This window comes from Apostichopus japonicus, chromosome 1 (genome assembly GCF_037975245.1).
Source record: "Apostichopus japonicus isolate 1M-3 chromosome 1, ASM3797524v1, whole genome shotgun sequence".
Classification (NCBI taxonomy): domain Eukaryota; kingdom Metazoa; phylum Echinodermata; class Holothuroidea; order Aspidochirotida; family Stichopodidae; genus Apostichopus; species Apostichopus japonicus.
Genome location: NC_092561.1, coordinates 40129 through 60565, shown reverse-complemented (window position 1 = coordinate 60565; position 20437 = coordinate 40129). Strand labels below are relative to the sequence as shown.

Here is a 20437-nt window from a genome sequence, read left to right as displayed (position 1 = left end):
CCTAGAATTGCAGAATCGATAAAAATTAAAGCACTTGTAGTTTGAATGGAGGGAATGAAGAAAAAGTACAAAAACATTGCCAGTTTTCTGCATATCAAACAAAATTCCCACATGTCCACTCTTTCCCGATTAAATCATGCTCACCCTTCCCCCACCCCTTCCCACTCCCCTCCTTGATTAATAATCTTCCTGAAAAAAATCCCAATTGCATACCTGGCAACTCTCAACCTTTTACTTTGAACGTCGCTCGAGACTAGATCTGTGTTATGTATCATTTCATGGGAGGGATATATATCCCATCAAATCTTGGCTGCAAAAAGTTGATAACAAAATTTAAATAGTCTTTTATGTTCTTACAAGTTTGCATGCTGATTCACACAGTTGATGATAAGAAATGACTTAAAGTTTGATGACCTACTAGTACTTCAACCTTTGAAATCTAAATATTCAGTTAGTGGACTTCCAGATCTTCAGTTCAGACATGTTTGTATGTACCGCACCGCTATAGTATCCTCAAGGAAGTAGTCAAGGTCTATATATCAACACAGTACTTAGATAAATGTATACAAACAAGTCTGGACAAAGGTATTCTGGCACAAGTTGACAACAGATTATCCGGTCTTTCAGCCAGTGGTCTGGCCCTAGCAAAAACAAACCCAAAGAGCATGACATCAACCAGATGAAATGAAAACTGTTTTTTCTCAGTTTAGTCAGAATAGGGTTTAATACCATATATGTACCGAATTAATTTGGGTCATCACGCGAACTAAATAGTCCCGTATTTTCTTAAGGTCTTTGTGACGTTGAAAAATATTAATTGTTTTAACGATATGTACGTAAATTTAAGCGTTTAAACATATTAAAAGTGCTCTTAATTTTCACGAAGATGTGCATGTATCAAGCATGCATGCCGTACCACTTCAATTTACCAAGATAGAGCTACACACCCATCCCTCCCCCCCCCCCCTTCGACCCCATCCTGATGCAAAATTCCAAGCATCCACTTTTCTTTCAAAAAGCACAAAATGAAGGATTTTATATTATCATGAATTCATGTTTAAGTTCAATCAATTGGATACAGTTCATTGTCAGCAATAAGTGAATAATTCTAAAGTTATATAAACCTGGACAGAAGTAATAATTTGTTAATGCTTGATTAGCAGCCAAACCTGTATGTGGGAGAAACCTAATTGCTAAACAGCATATACAGTTACGGTCGTCTGGCTATCAAATTTATGGTTTAGATCATGTTGGCAATTTAAAAAGACAAAAATTTGAAGACTACTTCAGATGTGGATACTGTTGATTTCTCCTTGATAATAAGGGAAGAGAGGGACATGGGAGGGGAAGAGTGGGGCATGGGGAGGGGAAAAGAGGGGCATGGGGAAGGGAAGAGAGGGACATGGGAAGGGTAGAGAGGGCATGGGAGGAAAGCTTGAGAAGGTCATGGGGCAGGGGAATAGGAATAGTGGGCATGCGAAGGGAAGAGAGGGGCATGGGGAGGGAAGAGAGGAGAGGGACATGGGGAGGGAGAGGGACATGGGAGGGAAAGAGAGGGACATGGGACGGGGAAGAGAGGGCCCGGGAGGAAAGCTTGAGAGGGTCATGGGGGGAGGGGAATGGGAATAGTGGGCATGAGAAGGGAAGAGAGGGGCAAGGGAAGGAGAAGAACAGGGGATTGGAAGGGGAAGAGAGGGTCATGGGGAGGGGAAGAGAGGGACATGGGAAGGGGAAGAGAGGGCCCGGGAGGAAAGCTTGAGAGGGTCATGGGAGGAGGGGAATGGGAATAGTGGGCATGAGAAGGGAAGAGAGGGGCAAGGGAAGGAGAAGAACAGGGGATTGGAAGGGGAAGAGAGGGACATGGGGAGGGGAAGAGAGGGACATGGGGAGGGGAAGAGAGGGACATGGGGAGGGAAGAGAGGGACACGGGGAGTGAAGAGAGGGACATGGCAAGGGAAGTAATGAAGGGAAAGGAAAGTGGGCGAGGAAATGTAGGAGACGAGAGCCAAGGGGTATGAGAGGGGAGTGAGAGGGGACAGGTCACATATTGGCCCCATTGCCTCCATCCAAGCTCTGCCACTGTCAGGTGCCTTCAAATTTGAAAGAATAAGTTAGCTCTGTAAAGTCAGCCAAAACTTTTCAAAACATGAAGAGTAAACAATGTTTAGGTTAAAATTAAGAAACTGAAAGTGACTCTATCCATGGATTCCTCCAGGATATGGAAATTATCTTAACAAGGAAATTATCTGCCCAGGCGTTGCTTCCCAAGCGAAGAAATGTAGGGTAAATAATAACACTATAGTAGCATTAATTCTCATATCAGTCTCAAAACCAAAAATTAATGACTGCAGGGAAGTTGACGACCTCCTTCAGTTCAGTCCACAAGCATAAAGAGCTATTTAAAAAAAAAAATTGGACTGCAGCAAACTTTTGAAAAGAATTAAGCTTCGAGTCTCATCATCCTATTTTCTCCGCAGCGATTATCACTAACTCAGACAATTTCCATTATTCCAAACAAGGAATGGATTTCACCGTCGACTGAGTCACAGCATGACATTTCCTTTGTTAGGAAGTTATATACCATTGTGGTTGTATTGTTGGTAGCTTTCTGGTGCTACATAAACATTAGCTAAACAAAAAATAAAACTTTCACTATATATGTAAGCATAAATTGCCACTATATGCTCTGCAGTGTGAGCATTTTTTTTAATCTATTTATACTTTTGGATGGACAATTAGAAATGACTATGTATAGGCCAATACATCGGCACCCATAAAGTCATTGAAATTTGGCTTCACTTGCAAAAACTTTATGATATTTATGATATTTTAAGAGCTGAGTATGCAGCTATCTATAATGCCAGATTGTGGCAAACTCAACATAAAATGTACGCATGTGACTTTCATGTAAGTGGGGAAAAAATTCAGTCTCTACTTTAAAACAGCCCAATTTTCTCAAACGTTAGTGTATTTGGTTGGAAAATTCTGGAGGCTTTCCCACACTAATATTACTGTATTTTCAAGGCTTCTGAGCACTCACTATAAAAAAAGCAGACCCTTCCATCACTGGTGAGGGAGGGAGAGTGGGGGAGAGAGCCTAAGACTGCTACGATGTTCTCTTAAGGAGCTACAGGCTAAAGCCCCTGTGAGTTGAGTTAAAGCCAGCTCTCTGGTGAACATGGCGGCCTGTGGTGGGTCTAGTCTTTAGGCATCATGCGGTATTTTATATTTTTCTGTCCCACAAGGTAATCCCCCCCCCCTTCCCCCGTCTCCACGGATGTTGTTCAAGCCCTTCCTTCCATTCATATGTTTGGCTATTTTTGATTTGACCTCATGTAGCTTTGTGTTAAAATGTTCATGTTTCAACTCCTCGTAGCAGTGTCTGGCATTAAAGGGAAAAAAATCATACCATAGTCTTTGAATCATAATCCCTGTCCTGAAGGAGCTCCTAATAGAGCTTGAACATGATACAACTGGTTAACAAATCACTGCCCATTCATTACAGATGCTTGTATTCAATAATAACAGCTCACATCATCAATACATACTACTTTCCAAACTACTTTAAAGGGATTGAAGGCTCGCCCCAAACCGCGTGCCGCACTCTGAAAAAGTTAAATTTCTTTTGCTTGCAAGTGAAGGTTTCTTCTTGTCATTACAAAATGCAGACAGTAGCCTAATGAAACGTGATACCTTGTTATCTTTCATCTGGACCTGAGATGTCCATCGCTGCTATGTACACAGCTGTGTTGTGGGTATTGACCGTAGCTGTATGTACTGACTGTACACTAGTGTCTAATTACCGACGTTAGCAAGCTGTGTGTTTATTTTCTGGGATCGATGGTGGTGTTTAACACTTCTGTTACACCTCATTCGAAGCTAGGTCAGATTACCGGCATGAGACATTTCTTTGTGCGCGAGTCTTCACACCCTTTAAGACAAATTCTTGAGCAAGTCTAGCTCAATGACATCATGTAGCATCACTTTGTAATTGAATTGTTGATGTTTTGTTTTAACTTTACTGCATTGTTCATTACTTCCTGGATGATGTTTGGATTCTGTCAATTTATTATATGCTCTGATATTGTTTTTTGTATAATGAATATATTGTTTTAACTTACAACTTGTATATTAAAATTACTTTCATATTCAAAGTATGAAAAGGAAACAAAGGAGAAAGTAGTAGGTTTCACTTACTAGTGGCATTGTGATATCTGTTGTTTCCTGCATGACACTTAAAGATACAGTATGCTGTATTGGCCTCAAATATGTTAGATATTCAATATGGTCATCTTTGGTCAAAATTCTTAAACTGTTTTATTGCAACCTTCAAGGAAATTTTCCTCACTGGGGCATTCAGTCATCGTGCATGTACCTTAAAAATGTCTGAGAACAATTTGGAGAGTAAATACCTCCAGGAAAGTACTTTTAGAAAACCTCGAGCAATTATAGCGTGCTATAATTAGGGGCATATATACTGACTACCTTTAAGCCGGTAATGTGGCTTTTTACACCTATTGTCTACTATAATGAACACCATTTGTCTTTCATAATGAATATGAAGAATGAAAGTCACAAATCTCGAAACGTTTAAAGTAGCATACAGTCTGAGCTGCTTTTGTTAAAATTCCAATTAACCTAATGGCAGTTTTGTTTTCCAATATTCATACAAGGTATATATGCTTGAATGCGGGCATGCATGGTATTATTTCACCTCAAAGGTATTACTTTTGAGAAATATTGTGAGAAAATAAAATCCAATATTTTCAGAAGACATTAAGAAGAAAAATTTAAAGAACAATTTCACTGAATTTATCAAAAAAAATTATGAATTGTAGTACAATTTATTTTAGATTCTTGACAGATAGTAGATTATAAGTAAAAAATTCCTCTTATGGTTAACTGATTGTCCATACGCAGTACAAAATCTGCACATAACTTTAAAGTTAATTGCCATGTAATGTAAAGGCATCAATTTCATATTTGTGATATATTTTTCACAGTCTGTTATACATGTACATTAAATTTTGCCTCAAACAATAGCCTTTGGGACTCAATGTTGACCGTCTTCAAATTATTACAATAATTGATTTACTTTCAAAATATTATTTGATGTTGACGTGTACTGTAGGCCTGTATGCAGGGGGGGGTCGGATGAGACCACCCCCCTCCCGGCAATATCCATGGTCCACTTCTGATAGTACAGCAGTATTATTAAGAGACTATTTTGGGTTTTAATTATGTCCCATATGGCTTTCAAAAGCCTTTGAAAGACAGTCTGTCAATCTGGGTTGGCAACCCTGATGTTAAATCGTACAATTTTCCAAAAGTAAATTCAATCATAAATTACTGAGGCTACTCACTTGACTCCTACTGTATCAAATATGAGTTGAACACTGACTGGGGATCAGAAAATGGGTCATATATGGACCTGCCGAATGTCATGTTCACCTACCAGACCATGTAAGTTGTTTGTATTATATCATATTATGGTACGTCGCAGATTTGCTGGATGGCTGCCGCTGGGAGAGAGTACGATTGGCTATCTTTATCCATTTGTACGAGACTGGTTCTTTCTTCATCTTCGCAGCTCTTGAAAAGCCATTCTATTTTGGTGATCAGTGGATCGAGTTAGTAATTAAACTTTTCTTAGAATTTCAACCCTTCCCCCTCCCCCTCCCCCAATTGAAAAAGATGCATATGGGCCTGTACAGTACTTTATATTCTACAGGGAAAATATGTATGTTAATAGTGTATAGATAGAAGAACATGGCACTTTTCTTAATTTTTGCCAAATGTCAATCTTCATAAACAATTATTTAGCCACCTGCTATATCATGTAGGGTACTTAACTGAGACTCAGGGTCTGATTTTGCATGTAAACACGGAAAAACATCCACATTATATCAGACCATTTAAATGTGAACACAGCTCAGGGTTGACTTGGAACTAGCATTGACCTTTGACTTCCACTGTTGCTTGTTACACTTTGTAATTCCACACAATAATAGTATCTAGGTATATTGCGTTGCACATATCCCAAATCTTTATGTGTTTCCACGGTTTCAATCAAGATGGCGATCAAGATCCTGTTATGTATATATTGGAGCAAATGCAGTTCGGTTTCATGTAAATTAACCTAATGAGGTTAAAATTGAAATGACTGTGCTTAATACAGAATATGCACTGAGGGTAGTGTTTGATCCATATATAAAAACAAATGCGACTAATGAGTCATAGATGTTACTCGATATCTCTAGTAGATACACTCTAGACACAAAGGCATTGCATTATAAAGTATATATACAGGTGAAGATAATGCAGCACTAAGGCTGATCCAGTAATTGTGAAGTACAAATACCGATAGCATCTAGAATATGGCATACCTGCATGGCTCTCTGTTATATATGAAAATCGTGATGGAGAGCTTGGGGTCTGTCTGACATGGAGCACAGACAGGGTTTATTGTTAACGTGTGCGGCGTGGGGAGGTAGTAGTAAATCGATTGATCTAATGCTTTAACAGCGTCAACTCAAAGCACATGCAGGGCCTGATCCACATAATGTAAAAACAGTTTGAAGTTATAAACCCCCAAACTTACTTTTTTATTGGTTTGGTGACCATGATATTTAGGAACAACATGACATACATCTTTAAACCTTAACTATTTCTGGCTGCCTAGACACAACTTAGGTAACCTCATTGATAAAGCATAAGCTCCTCGTTGAGCCTGTACTTATATAAAAGTACATAATACAGTGAAGGATTATCTAAAATCATGTCATACCTAGCATTTTTTTAATTTTTTATTTGTTACATGTGTCAATATTTTTCAGACACTGTGTAAACCATGTCCTGTGTATGGTAACATCAAATTCAGAGATCTTTATAATTGCTTACACATGTTCTGGTTGTCAAGACAACTTTAGGCTGACTTGTCATTGAAAACTGAAAAAGTAGTGCTCATCTGCTAAATTTAGGTCTGCAGTGTGATGGGATGTAACTTTGACCAAGCAATTCAATTTTATCTCCACTCATATTTTAGACACCCCGTTTATCTTATAATCAAGAGAACTATTAGCCCTGTATAATACACTTCACTGAGAATGAGCGCAGTGAACTGATCTGCATTCGGGTCCAATTTATGTAACATAAGCATTGGTCAGATCCCACGATTTGGATCAGACATGTATAATATCAATGGAGGATCAGATGTACTCCACGCTCTGGGATCAATGTGTAATTAATGCAAACACAAGGGGCTCAATATAACCGAGAGTGGCCGGGGTCTTATGTAAATGTCCTGTAGTACTGAAGGTATACCTGTGCTGTGGCCGAATGGATATTTGAAGCAATGAGGCTTAGCAATCGGGAGGTTCGGGTTTGATCCCCGGCCGGGTCATAGTATTAAGGTGGGTTTTTCATCCAAGAGCAATCTTCTGTTTTGCCATCTAGAAATGACTTTCTACATTCCTTGAAAAGTTTCCAAATTTGAGTTAAAATGTTGAATTGGAAGCCACCCTATGTGTGAGTTTTAATTCATAAGCCCTTGCGGGTTTCTCACACATTCATGGTCGCTTAATCGTCGTAACTGTAACTGCCTGATTATTGTTATTGTTAACCTTGTCCAACAATACCAATTCTAAATTACATTTCTTGTTATCATTGAAAACTTTTCTTGTCTACATACAAATACTGCATGCATCCATCCCCACCTGCATGCATCCATCCCCACCTGCATGCATCCATCCCCACCTGCATGCATCCATCCCCACCTGCATGCATCCATCCCCACCTGCATGCATCCATCCCCACCTGCATGCATCCATCCCCACCTGCATGCATCCATCCCCACCTGCATGCATCCATCCCCACCATGAATCACCCCTCCACTACCCTCCTCTCCTACCATATTGCATCCTTGTCCAACAATACCAATTCTAAATTACATTTCTTGTTATCATTAAAAACTTTTCTTGTCTACATACAAGTACTGTAAAATCAAAATTCTTGATCAATACTGTGCCGAATAATTTATAAATTACTACAATAATCACCAAAAAAATGAAACTTTTCTATACCTGTGCCGGATATTTTTCTTCTGTTGCCCAACTGATCTCTCCATCCTTCCCTGGTTTGATAAAACAAAGGACCTGAAACCTGCACACACACAATAGTCAAACACTTTGTAACAACATTCTTTTAATCACACCACGATTCACTTTGTTATGGTCATTATATATTGTTTGTAAGCTGCCACTCAAATGTCACCTTCGCTTGTCCAACAGATCCTGTGAGGTGCTTTTGATCAATGAAATTAAATCGGTTGGTGACAAACATTTTCGAAAGGTAACAGGAAAGTCAGATTCTGTGATCCATTAGTTTACGTCCAGTTCAACAGGATGTCATCTATCGTACATCATGATTGGTCGAATACCACAACCAGGAATTTAATTGTCTAAACTCATGCCTACTCAGTAGAGTTTGGTTTTACCGAGACGACTAAATAACTCGTGTCAATATGTTAATTTCCTTTTCTCAAAGTGCTGCTGGCTATAGGGACAATTGTGTTCAACTAATACACCAAACAACTGCAGTGTTATATGTGCATGAAGCTACAAAATATGGTTCATTGACTACCAACCATGGCATAACTTTTCTCAATTAAGACTTCCTACCTAATTCACTCTCAATTAACTATAAAAGGTCTTTCTCTGATTTGTTTATGGTATAGCTAATATATTGTGAAAGAATGTGAGCTCAAGCCAACTTTGAGGGGTACATGGGGGAAGGGAGGGGGAAAGGGAGAGGAGAGGTCGGCAGAGTCCTGAATTTCTTACCCAATCTACTTTGTCTCAGACAGAATTCAATGTATGTTTAGCATGTACAGTATGTGTGGCTAAGTTATATCAAACATTTAATCCATATTCATTTATGGACAACACAATTATTGATAATGACATTAAAAAGTCTAGCTACGAAAGCCTCCCGTGGGTGGAGTGGAGGCTGGAGCAGGGATGTGTTTCTCTGTGTCAATCTCAAATTTACCAATAAATGAAGGGCAATAACTATACTGATATGAATATTACTTTTTCTACTGATGTTGTTGTTTTTTGTCTGTTTGCTCAAAATATTTGGAATAGAGATTACTTATCTATTCAACAGTCATTATTTGATTACCACTGAATGAACTAAAAAGACAAGGTGACTTTTATCTGAGTTCGGTGGAATGGAAAAGCGGTATATGAAGGTCAGTTCAATGCTCTGCTTTTTATCCTGACATATCCCCATCTCATTTCCAACTCCTCCCCCACCCTTCCCCTCTTCTATTCGGCCCCTCCTTTTCCCCCACCCCACCTCACCCAACCCCTACCCCCCATCAAACCAAAACCTTGAAATATGCAACATGCATGGATCCAGCAATTGGCAGGCTTCCACCTACAGTTTTCTCTGAAATGATTTCCCACCTGACACCGGCAATTAATATAAAGTAATTTTGTACAATTTACTTTGGTTTGTATACTGCGTTACTACTTTGTGCCTACTAGAGGCTGCTGTACAGTATACACACTGTGTCAGCATGGTGTAAAATCAAAGAAAGTATATTTTTTTTTACTTTTCAAAGAAACTGCAATAATTCATATCAATTTCCATGTTGTGAAGTAAATATTTTATGGTATTTAATTGGCTATAGATCCAACAATGACTTAAATATACAGGTTTGGATGTATAGCAACATCGTAAATCATAATGGTGGTCTGCAGCTGTTTGAACCACTGAAAAATTTATTAATCAGTAGAATATAACTTTTGAAATTTAAGGAGCTAAGTTAGTTTCACATCTTTAAGATCTATGGGCATATGGGCATATAGATCTCAGTCTATATGCCCATGGTAGTGGATTGCTACCAAACCCAACAACTACATGAGACAATGTGAGACAATTTAAGTCACAATTAACAAAAGTTTCCTTGGGAACCTGTAGAAACCAAGACTTATAAAACACCTTTGAAGTTCAAATTAGTTTTAAACTAGAACCAAAGTTGTATAAACAAGGAAATTAATTTGACTTCTGATATAAATCTGTTATTTTCTGTACAAGCTGCTACTTCCAATAAAATACATTTATAATATCCGTTGTTCCATGAGAAATTTAATCCCATGAAAAAGGTGCACTATGATTGCTTTTAAAAACTTGTTGAATGTGTAGGTTGTCAGTATAGGGCACTTCCTGCATTCCTTTGAATTGGTAGTGCATATTTATTTGCTAATCAACCTACAGATATTCTGGAAGAGATCAAAGAAATTCATGGCTAGAATAGGATTTGAACTTGGCCATGACCTCTGGATTACAGCTAGGCCCTTACAGTGTTCTTCCAACTTCATAGCTATTCAACTCTTATGGTGCTTTTACACTAGATCCGGATCAGATCCAAAGAACGTTGATCCGGTTTAAACTTTAAGTTGTACCCAGATCCTCCCATATCTCTTACCAGATGTTGCCAGTATTATGGGACTGGGAGTGTCTTTTGCGCAAGTGTGGATTGCAAAATAAAGCAGTTACGATGCCATGGTTGCCATCAGCTGTGCATGTGTTATAGTACTGTACTTGTACACATATAATACAAGACTGTATCTACTCTTGTACACACATACATACATACATAGTACTGACATCCACACAACAGCGAAATACCTTTATAGAAGAAAAGTAAACTAACAAAGATTAACATAATTGAAACAGTACATATACTAGGCTAGGACTACAGCCGGGTATGTGCTGAGTATAATGTACGTTTGAAGCATGGAGAATTACCACAAAAGTTACTCAATGGAAAGAACCCATGGTAGTATGAAATGTGATTTTCTTTGATAGCCGAAAAATACAAAACAGGGCTTTACAACTTTATCAATGTGCTGCGATTAAACGAACTAATAACCAGCGGAGCATCCATACAGTCAGGGGGGATGGATGCCCCCCCCCCTGACGGACTCAAATGGACTGCTGGCGCCATTTTCAGCTTTTTACTACTTTTTACTTATTCGCGATTATTGACTTTTTTATTACGCTCTCATCTACCTATTGACATTTGTCAAATTTTTTGGCGATGACACCTATTTATTCTTCGTTTATCTGCAAATTAGCAAGGCCAGGAAAGGGTCATTTCCAGCGATCTAGGGAGTATCTTTACTCAAAAAAATTTCTGTACGCTCTGCGCCAACCTATGGTGGCGCTCCGCTTAGATAGTGTCGAAAGCGCCCCTACAGACCATTCTCGCCCCCCTTGACCACTACCCATAGCTCCGTCACTGCTAATAACGATGGCAAGTCTTCTTGAAAGACACACAACAATACGCTAGGTGCCAGGTCAAATAACTGGATATCTCGGGTCACTGTTGATGAGGGTGCATTGACATTACAGAGGTTGATCTCAACATCAAGATCAGATCCTGGTCTAGTGTAAAAGCACCTGTAATTGGTGGATGCATTATATAGCAATTTCCTGGTTGGGGGTGCCAGGGTTCAAGGTATGAAAGGTGTCTTAAAAAGAAAAAAACAGTCAGTTTTCCATTATCCATTTACTTAGATATCCTGAAAGAAAATTAAATTTGAAAATCATTCTTGGATAAGAGGTCTGTGACTGTTTTCTTTAAACAAAGGAAAAAAGGAAAATACAGGTCAACTCACTTTTTCTTCAACTAAATCCTTCAACGTGACAGCACGTGGAAATGTAGTACTTGCATTTCAGTTCCAGAAAGAGATAAACTGGTCTTCCGTGAGAAGTGGTGTACTAGACTTTTGTTACCAGCCAAGTGTTATACACACACACTAGTGAAATATTGAAATTAATGTGTGTGGAACATATACTAATAACATATATGACCACTGAAATGTACAGTAGGATCTATATGTAGCCAATTACACTGTAAACAGCTACACTGTGCATAGCAGGTGATATACTACAATATTACTGAATGCATAAACAGCTTGCAGCTGTGCTTTTATGTATGTATGATGTATATGTGTACAGTATGTCTGCATATTTGTATGTGCATACATTGAAGTTTCCAACTTTATACCTGATATATTCCAAACAATGACTTACATTAAAGTGAAACCAGACAACAGTACAAGGTCCGTTTCAAAGTTTGCATGGTGTGTCAAGTTCTAGCGATGTAAATAAAGATTATTGATCTCCAATTTTAACACAAGTTTCGATTTTTCTTATGCGGGCTGAGATTCCATATAAGTTATGGTACAACATCTTCCATCATAGAGGCTCTACAATAGCTGAAAACCCGAGAAATAAACATACTGTAATCAGTTGCTTACCATATATATATATATATATTCCATATATATATATACAGTATTGTGAACATCTAGCCTGGTGGAAGTTATTGTATGTAATGATCTACAAGTTACTTTTCAATAAACTAAAAGTTTGAAGTCACTAGAAGCTGTCCCAGCTTCCGAGGGTAGGAGTGTGCTACAAGTGCATGGTCAATGCATGGTCATGCATACTACACCATTTTTAATTTGCTTGATATAACCATGGCATTTATTATAACCATACCAGAATTAATCTACTTGACATACATGTATACAGTAGGTCAAGTCTAACATGCTGTAACCCAATTACTAAAATCCTCTACACACTGTGCAATGTGTGAAAAATGTAAATGCTGTGGAAGGTAATCAATGAATTCCTGTTAGATACACTATTGAGGGCAGAGGGGGAGGGGGGGGGGGTGTCGATGCCAAACTCTGAATATTCCACTACTGACTTTGGTAGGTGGGATGCACGCGCCTCTATGGAGGAGCTAAAGGAGGATCAAATTTTAAGGGAACGAGGGGTGTGGCAACGGGGTTAATGAATGCCATCACCAAGTAGGGGGGTCTTGGGAACTTCCAGAAATAAATTAAAATTTAGAGGTTAAATTGAAAAAGCAAAGAAAATTCTGAGTCATATATTTAGACTATCAAATAGGTGTATAATTAAGTCTAAAGGCAAGGTTGCGCTAATAAATACAGTAAATTCCCCAACTGAAGATTTTACCCCTGACTGAAGATTTTCCCTCTGATTGACTCATGGAGGCTGGGGGCCATTTCACCCAAACCCCCACACCCTATCACACTCCCCCATCACCCTCTCCTCATCCTCTATGTGCACGCCACTGTATAGCCTGTTTCCCTCCTTCAGGATCACAGGTACAATTCGCTGTAATATTTAGTGTCAGGAATAGGCCTAATTATCTTTTTCTAACAGTAGTGACAATTTTCATCTCTCACACTGTGCATCATTGTACATTAAACCACCAATTTCACCTTATATGGTACAAATAATTTCAAGACAGAGTTTTTTATACTCATTAGATTTTCAGCGCAGACCTTTCGCCCGAAAGGCATAAACATAAACAGGGGTGTGCTCATGTCGGGCGGCTGCGCCCGCCAGTTCTGAATGCAGCATAGCACAAACAGTACTTTAAACAATTCCGCCCAGCACTATGTTTGACGATTAGTTTAACAAATTTTACCATTACCAAAATATGGGTGAATACTTGGCACAAAAGTCATAGCTCCACTATAGAAAAAAATTCCGAAGGGGAGGGTGAACCCCATCCCTTAGACCCTTCTCCCAGGAACATGGATCACCCTACCGCACATATCCGGCCGTATCCGCACATATCTGCATATATGCTCATAGTGTTACCCGAGAGGCCATGCCATTCATATACTGTACACATGGTTTATAATGACAGGGAATATAAAGTTGTGTCATGATATTATAACAAGCATAGATATATATTTACTTTGTGCAAGTGACATGGTTACCATAAAAGGCCCATCCATCTTTATGATGCCCTACGAACATATGTACACAGGTTCAATGACTTGAAAACAACCTTTGAATACTAATTTCTTATTATAAGCATGATATGTCAGTAACCATAGAAACAACATGGTGGGTGGAGTAATCCAGCACTGACATGTACAAAATACAGTTATGCAATATGGACAAATTTGCTATATATGCAATTTTACCAAAGATGTTGATCCTGATGCTCAGTTTTAGTAACCATGGTATTTTAAATGACACAAACTTTAGAACCTTCAAACTAGCTGCTACACAAGATTTGAACATCATGTGACATTCATGTGGAACCTATTAAATTACACACAAGTACAAACACTACATTAAACAATTACAGTCTTATAGGGTAAGGGTGTGTGTGAGTGGGGAGAGGGGGTGGTGGCAAGAGCGGTCAGGGGAGGGTAGGATTGGCAGGCCAGTGCATGGTCTCACTATTTCTAATGAATGATCTATCATGAGATATAAGGACTGTAATGAAATATAGAAAAAAGTAAATACAATACTGATAAGGGTCTGATATCATGTATTCAATGACCTCCCTTGACATAAGCAATGAATATGCAGTACAGAATAAACGTTTTGTGAAATGTATAATGCGATGTAATTTATAGTTATACAATAATATATTGGTATTTTGTAAAAACAAGAATATCCATTGACCTCATTTCAACAAGGGATGAATATATATATTGCACAGTACGTACAGAATTAACATACTTAATTATGCAATGGAGAAGTGGGCTTACAGTAACTTTGATGTAATTAGTTATGTAATTCCGTGTTATGCAATTACAGGGTATTATTGAAAATTGATCTGCATTACGTCACATTACTCATATAACACAACCAATGACAGTGAAACTCATAAGTCTCTGTGTATTTGTTATGAGTATACAATAAACCATGTTGCCCACACAGTATTAATTAGGGAAACAAAACTGCATCGAGGGAATGAGAGTAGGCTATGATATTTAGGGTTAGTAAACAAGATAGACAAGGAAATCAACTGTAACTAATGATTCTAAAACTATATTACTATATAACTAGGTTGCCAAGTACAAAAAAAAACTTGCACAGAAATGCAAGATACCCAAAGAAGTAGGTCAGATGTCAGTAATAGACAGTTTCTCGGTTTCGTGACAATGTAATAAAAAAAAAATGCAGATGCGGATTGTGAAATATGTCAGTGTGAAGGTTGCAAACACATAATTTGGAGAGATTTTTGATATATCATGCATAGTCATCTGACCTAACATATATAAGAATTAAAGGTATAGTCAGTACAGCTGGCCCCAAATTATAGCATGCTATAATTGCAAGAGGTTTTCAAAAAGTACTTTCCTGGAGGTCTTTTCTCTCCAAATTGTTCTCAAACATTTTTAAGGAACACACAAAGTAGACTGAACGTCCTAGTGATAGAAAATTTCTTTGACGATTGTAATAAAAACAGTTTAAGAATTTTTACCAAAGGTGACCATATTTCAATATCTAGCATATTTTGGGGCCAATACAGCAAACCTTTTAGGAGTCAATGTAAACAACAGCAGGAAATATAATGAGTGGTGCCGGTGATTCAGCAATCGACAAGGTTACAGAACGTATGACAACACAATTACTGACTAATGTATGAAATAGCATAGTAAGTGGGAACTAACTTAATTACTGTAGGGTATATATGTGATAATGATGATAATGCTGATTTTATTGCTATCATTTATAAGTTGCATGTTGAGTAAACAGTTTTTGCAAATTTCTAAATGGTCAACCCGTACGACCAAGTATTTGTTCCGACGACTGAATTCAAGGGAAAGTGGAGGTCGCAGGAAAGATAACTACTTTGTTTACATCGAAATTCAGATATTGCACTGTCACTATATACCTGCAAACATGTTAAGTCATACATTGGTATCATCCTGTATCATTTTGAGGAGTGTTAGCTATAACGCCGGTGCCTTTCAATCATAAGGTCTCGAGTTTGAGTCACTCCAAGATGAATGTATGTCGTCCAGTTACAGAGTTGTCGACAATTGACAAATCATAATCATGGACGTTAAATATGAATCTAAGAGACTGACTTCGGTCAGCTTGAGGCTTTGATAAGCCAATGAGGCTTTTTCGTGAGTTCCTGCTTGCAGGAGGATCTAAAATACATACATTCATACACACATACATACAGACATCCTAAAAGTGTTCAATTCACCAAATCAACACATTTCTCATACTAATGGTCAAACTGGTCTTTGTTATTCTGGCTATTTCATTAAATGTAGAAAAACATCCTAAAAGATTTTTCCTGTTAAGGGTAGAGTATCTTTGATGTTTCAATTGCTGCATACTGTACATGTGCAACACTTTAGAAACTGGGAACCGGAGGGGTGGAGAAAGGAGTGCAGGAGAGGTAGGGTAGGGTAAGGAAGGTATTTGGAGGGAAGGGGAGGGTTGGTGGAAAGAAGAGGAAGACTCATTTATGCAAAATGTATGAGGGTTATACCCAAGTCCTAAGTCTCCTCTCTCTCCACCTAAAATATGCACATTAAAACAATTCCATGCATTTCATTCCTTATGATTTCAGTTTAATATTTCACAACTCAGACAGGACTAGAATTTCAAAATTTCAGCCACCTGATTAAAAAAGAAATACCCCTGACAGACTGCCATTGCATAAGAAATTCCTACTTGCACTTTCCCTGTTTCGAAATATGAATATGAAAGTGACTTTCTTTTTCTACTGGCAAACTCCATTGGCATGAAGCCTTTCCAGTACATATAAGCTGAATTTCAAAGCCTGAACTGGTCAACTAGTTCCCTAGCTCCCAAACAAGCTGACTTATAACCAGGATCTGTTGGCTAATCAAGCTCTAGTCGTATGCAACTAGACACTAACTTCTCAGTGTTTGAAAGCAGTTCTCATATAACTTGAAGTACACTCAACAACCTGATATGCGACATGCAGTTTACCATTACATTAAACACCTATTAATCAATTTTTTACAAAGGCCATAGAGAGGCATGATAGGTACATTGAAACGAAAGGAGAAAAAAATATTCAGATACTGTTTGGGTAAACATAATCAGTAGCGTGACTGAGTGACTTCATTAATAAAGGCAGAACTTGCACAGGTGTACATCTGTTCAAACTGAAAATCAGAATATGTTATGTAAAGTAAACAACAAAATATTTAAGATGTATGATAAAACCTTTTTGTCTGTGTATAATGTACAGGGCAGACCACATATAATTAACACATGTTTGGGAGTGTTGTGGTCAAGTGGTTAAAGGCATGGAAGACTCACCCCAAACTGCATGTTGGGCTCTAAAAAAGTTAACTTTCGGTTGCTTGCAAATGACATTTTCTTCTTGTCGCTACAAAATACAGACAGTAATGAAACGTGATACCTTGTTATCTTTTATCTAGATCTGAGATGTCCACGCTGCTATGTACACTGTGTTATGGGTATTGACTGTAGCTGTATGTATTGACTGTACACTAGTGTCTAATTACCGATGGTAGCAAGCTGTTTGTGTATTTTCTGGGATCGATGGTGGTGTCTAACACTTCTGTTACACCTCATTCAAAACTAGGTCAGATTACAGGCATGAGACAATTCTTGTGCGCGAGTCTTCACACCCTTTAAGGCAATGGATTGACTTTTCTTCTACTGAAAAAATCCATTGGTAGTAAACCAGTAATGAAGCTGAATTTCAAAGCCTGAACTGGTCAAGCTCCATAGCTCCCACACAATTATTCAAGGCAACTTAATCTTTAGTCATTTATGCAACTATAGACAGAAACTTCTCTTCTAAACTGAGCAGTTCTTGTATAAATTACACCCAACAACCTGATATGTAATATGCTGAGCTTACCATTACACTAAACGCTTATAAATCCAGGGGGTTTTCCTATCAATTTTCTACAAAGGCCAGGGAGAGGCATGATAGGTATACATTGAAGCAAAGGTCAGGCCAGACAGACAACCAAAATCTCACTTAAGAGGCTAATTGTAACCTAGATTTAGCTATGTGCTGGCTGGCAGAACTGAGTAATCCCTTAGTAAGCCCTTATCTGAGATAACATGGGTCAGATGTGATTTGACTGTTGACCACCTGTTGAAATTTCTTGACTAAAATCAGTACACATTATCTGAACAAAACATTTTCCCCAATCACATGTGAAAAAGTCTAATAAATTGTTACTTTTTCATAGAATCTACCACAATTTCTTTTATTCTTTGTCTGTTTTATTCTTCGAGGTGGCGGGGGGGGGGGGGGGAGGCGGCGAAGTGGTGGCAGGCCTTCAAATCTGTGACTGATCCCATCATAGTACTTACTATTTATCTGGATTATCCATGTTAATTACACAGAGAATTAACAAACAAAATGAACAATAATGTTAATTACATTCTGTATGATTTAGACTAATGGCAATTAAAGAACTGCTAAAGCCCACAAAGGAAGATCCAACTTCTGATTAAAAAGTTAGGTTCCATATAGCAGACATGTAACAGCCTGAGTATAGGCTTCCAGTGATGGGGCTACATGATGTAACAAGCATAGGCGTACAAGGCGGGGGGGCAGACTGCCCCCCCCAAATTTCCAGAGGACAAGAAATTCGGGCAAAAGTCCTGAAAAATTCGGGCAGCCTAAGATTTATATATATAAATATGCAGTAGCTTGCCCGAATCTTTTTCAAATTTTTGCCAGACAATTCATTGATTTTCTTTATTTAGCATCATGATGCCCGAATATTTCCGTGTAACACCACCGTAAGCGCAGCTCACCTGGGCTACCACGCTTTTTGCACGATCAATTTTTTTTCTAACTAGTCAACTGTATACCTGGACATCTCTGACATGAGTGTATATATATAAGAAACATTTTCTTTTTGATGGAATGGATGGTGGGGGGGGGGTGCCTACAAGCCTAGAAGTACAGGTTTATCATATTCTTTGTTACATTTTATACTGTTTTGTGAGACAAATTGCAGTCTCACCCGACACAGCGACATTATCCCGCCTACGTGTCGTTGAACAATGTATGTTTTTCTGGAGGTAGCTGAGTACTGTGTTAAAATAATAAATACGGTAACTAAATATGAGCTTAAAAAATATACTGTCCTATTTTTCCCCTTCAAAGTGATGTAACCATGTTTTCTTCTTCTAATTTACCAAATTTTTGGGGAAGTGTAAATTTCTAAAACGTGAGATTATAAAATAAAGAATGTTTAGATGCAACTTGCGAGGCCTCAGATGTGCCGTTTCCGGCAATCTGAGAGGCAATTTTTGCCAAAAATGTTCTTGTACGCTACGCGCCAACCGATGGTGGCGCTCCGCTTAGATAGTGTCACGCGAATTTTCAGGCACAAAAATTTCTGCCCCCCAAACTGAAATGGTCCTGTACGCCTATGGTAACAAGAACAATAACACTTTACTCTCATGTAATATGCTGCTCACATTAAATACCAGGCTATATGAACAGGACAATAAAACACAAAGCTCATACGTACAACCAATAGCAATATGGGAATGTCAACAACAACATCAACAGCAAAACAAACAAAAAACTTGTGTCACAGCATGAATAGAAAATTTTACTTACCTCAAAGTGAAGACCTCGTCAGGCCGTCAATACTTTTGTCAGCTGACCGTAACCGAGGCAATTCCCTCTGGTATACTGCAAATGATTTCCTACCAACTGAACGCACCCAATATCGAACGACGCAAAGACAGTGAAAAATCTCCCCAAAGCTATAAACAGTAAGAAAAAGTCTGATCCATTGCTCTAATCATAATAATAGTAAACTAATATGTTTGAAACTCAGGTACAATATACTTAAGACTTTTACTTGGCATTACTCAGATATATCCTTCTAACTAGAAGTGCAGCTGTTCATAGGTGTGCCCAAACGGTACTGATACTATCTAGAATATTAAATAAAGACACTGCCAGAGTATATCCATATTTATTTCAGCACTCGAGTCTCAGGTCATAAACAGACACAGCCATTCTTGGCAAGTGGTCCTATAAATAACTGTGTATTGTAACCTATTGCAGCAATAGGCATTGGGAAATCCCCTGCACTGACAGACTAGTGGACTTTCCCCAGGCAATGCAGTCTAGAAGTATGCTGTGTTGTGCGGCATATGACCATGTCTGTCAATATGGGGTAGTGTCAATATAAACTGCCAATTTATACTCAGGAGTACATGCCAAGGATCCATCCGTTGAGATATATAAGTGGCTCATCATCACCTCTACAATGATGATAAACAGACCTGCCAAAGGATTTTAACAAGACAATGTTTACTTTTAATATATCATGGCAATTTTAACTTTTATATATATATATATTTCTTCTTCCAGACTTGAAAATACATTTGACCTTGCTGACAAGCATAAGCACTGAAAGAGATAGACAGTTATACCCCAAAAACAGTTGATGATAAACCACCATAAACAATAGAGATAAGGTACAGGTATAGGTGGGGGCAGTTTTTAGTAAGAATGTTAGTAGGAATTTGGGACTAGTATTTATTTTAATGGCCTAGCAATGGGAGACCAACT

General features: G+C 38.3%; 1 protein-coding gene across 4 annotated transcripts in view; it reads right to left on the bottom strand.

Moving 5' to 3' along the window:
• LOC139967717 (uncharacterized) overlaps positions 1-19870 on the bottom strand; it is a 44316-nt gene extending 24446 nt beyond the window's left edge. The window contains exon 1 of one of the 4 annotated variants that reach the window (XM_071971939.1): positions 19472-19870. Coding sequence is in view for 2 of the 4 variants with exons in the window: in XM_071971854.1 (XP_071827955.1) it covers positions 8082-8125 (44 nt within the window). In the remaining 2 variants the exon portion in view is untranslated. Of the gene's footprint in view, positions 1-8081; positions 8503-11687; positions 12020-19471 lie in introns of those variants that run through there. The other 3 variants (XM_071972022.1, XM_071971854.1, XM_071971788.1) reach the window with 3 other exon arrangements.
• Positions 19871-20437: the final 567 nt, after the last annotated feature.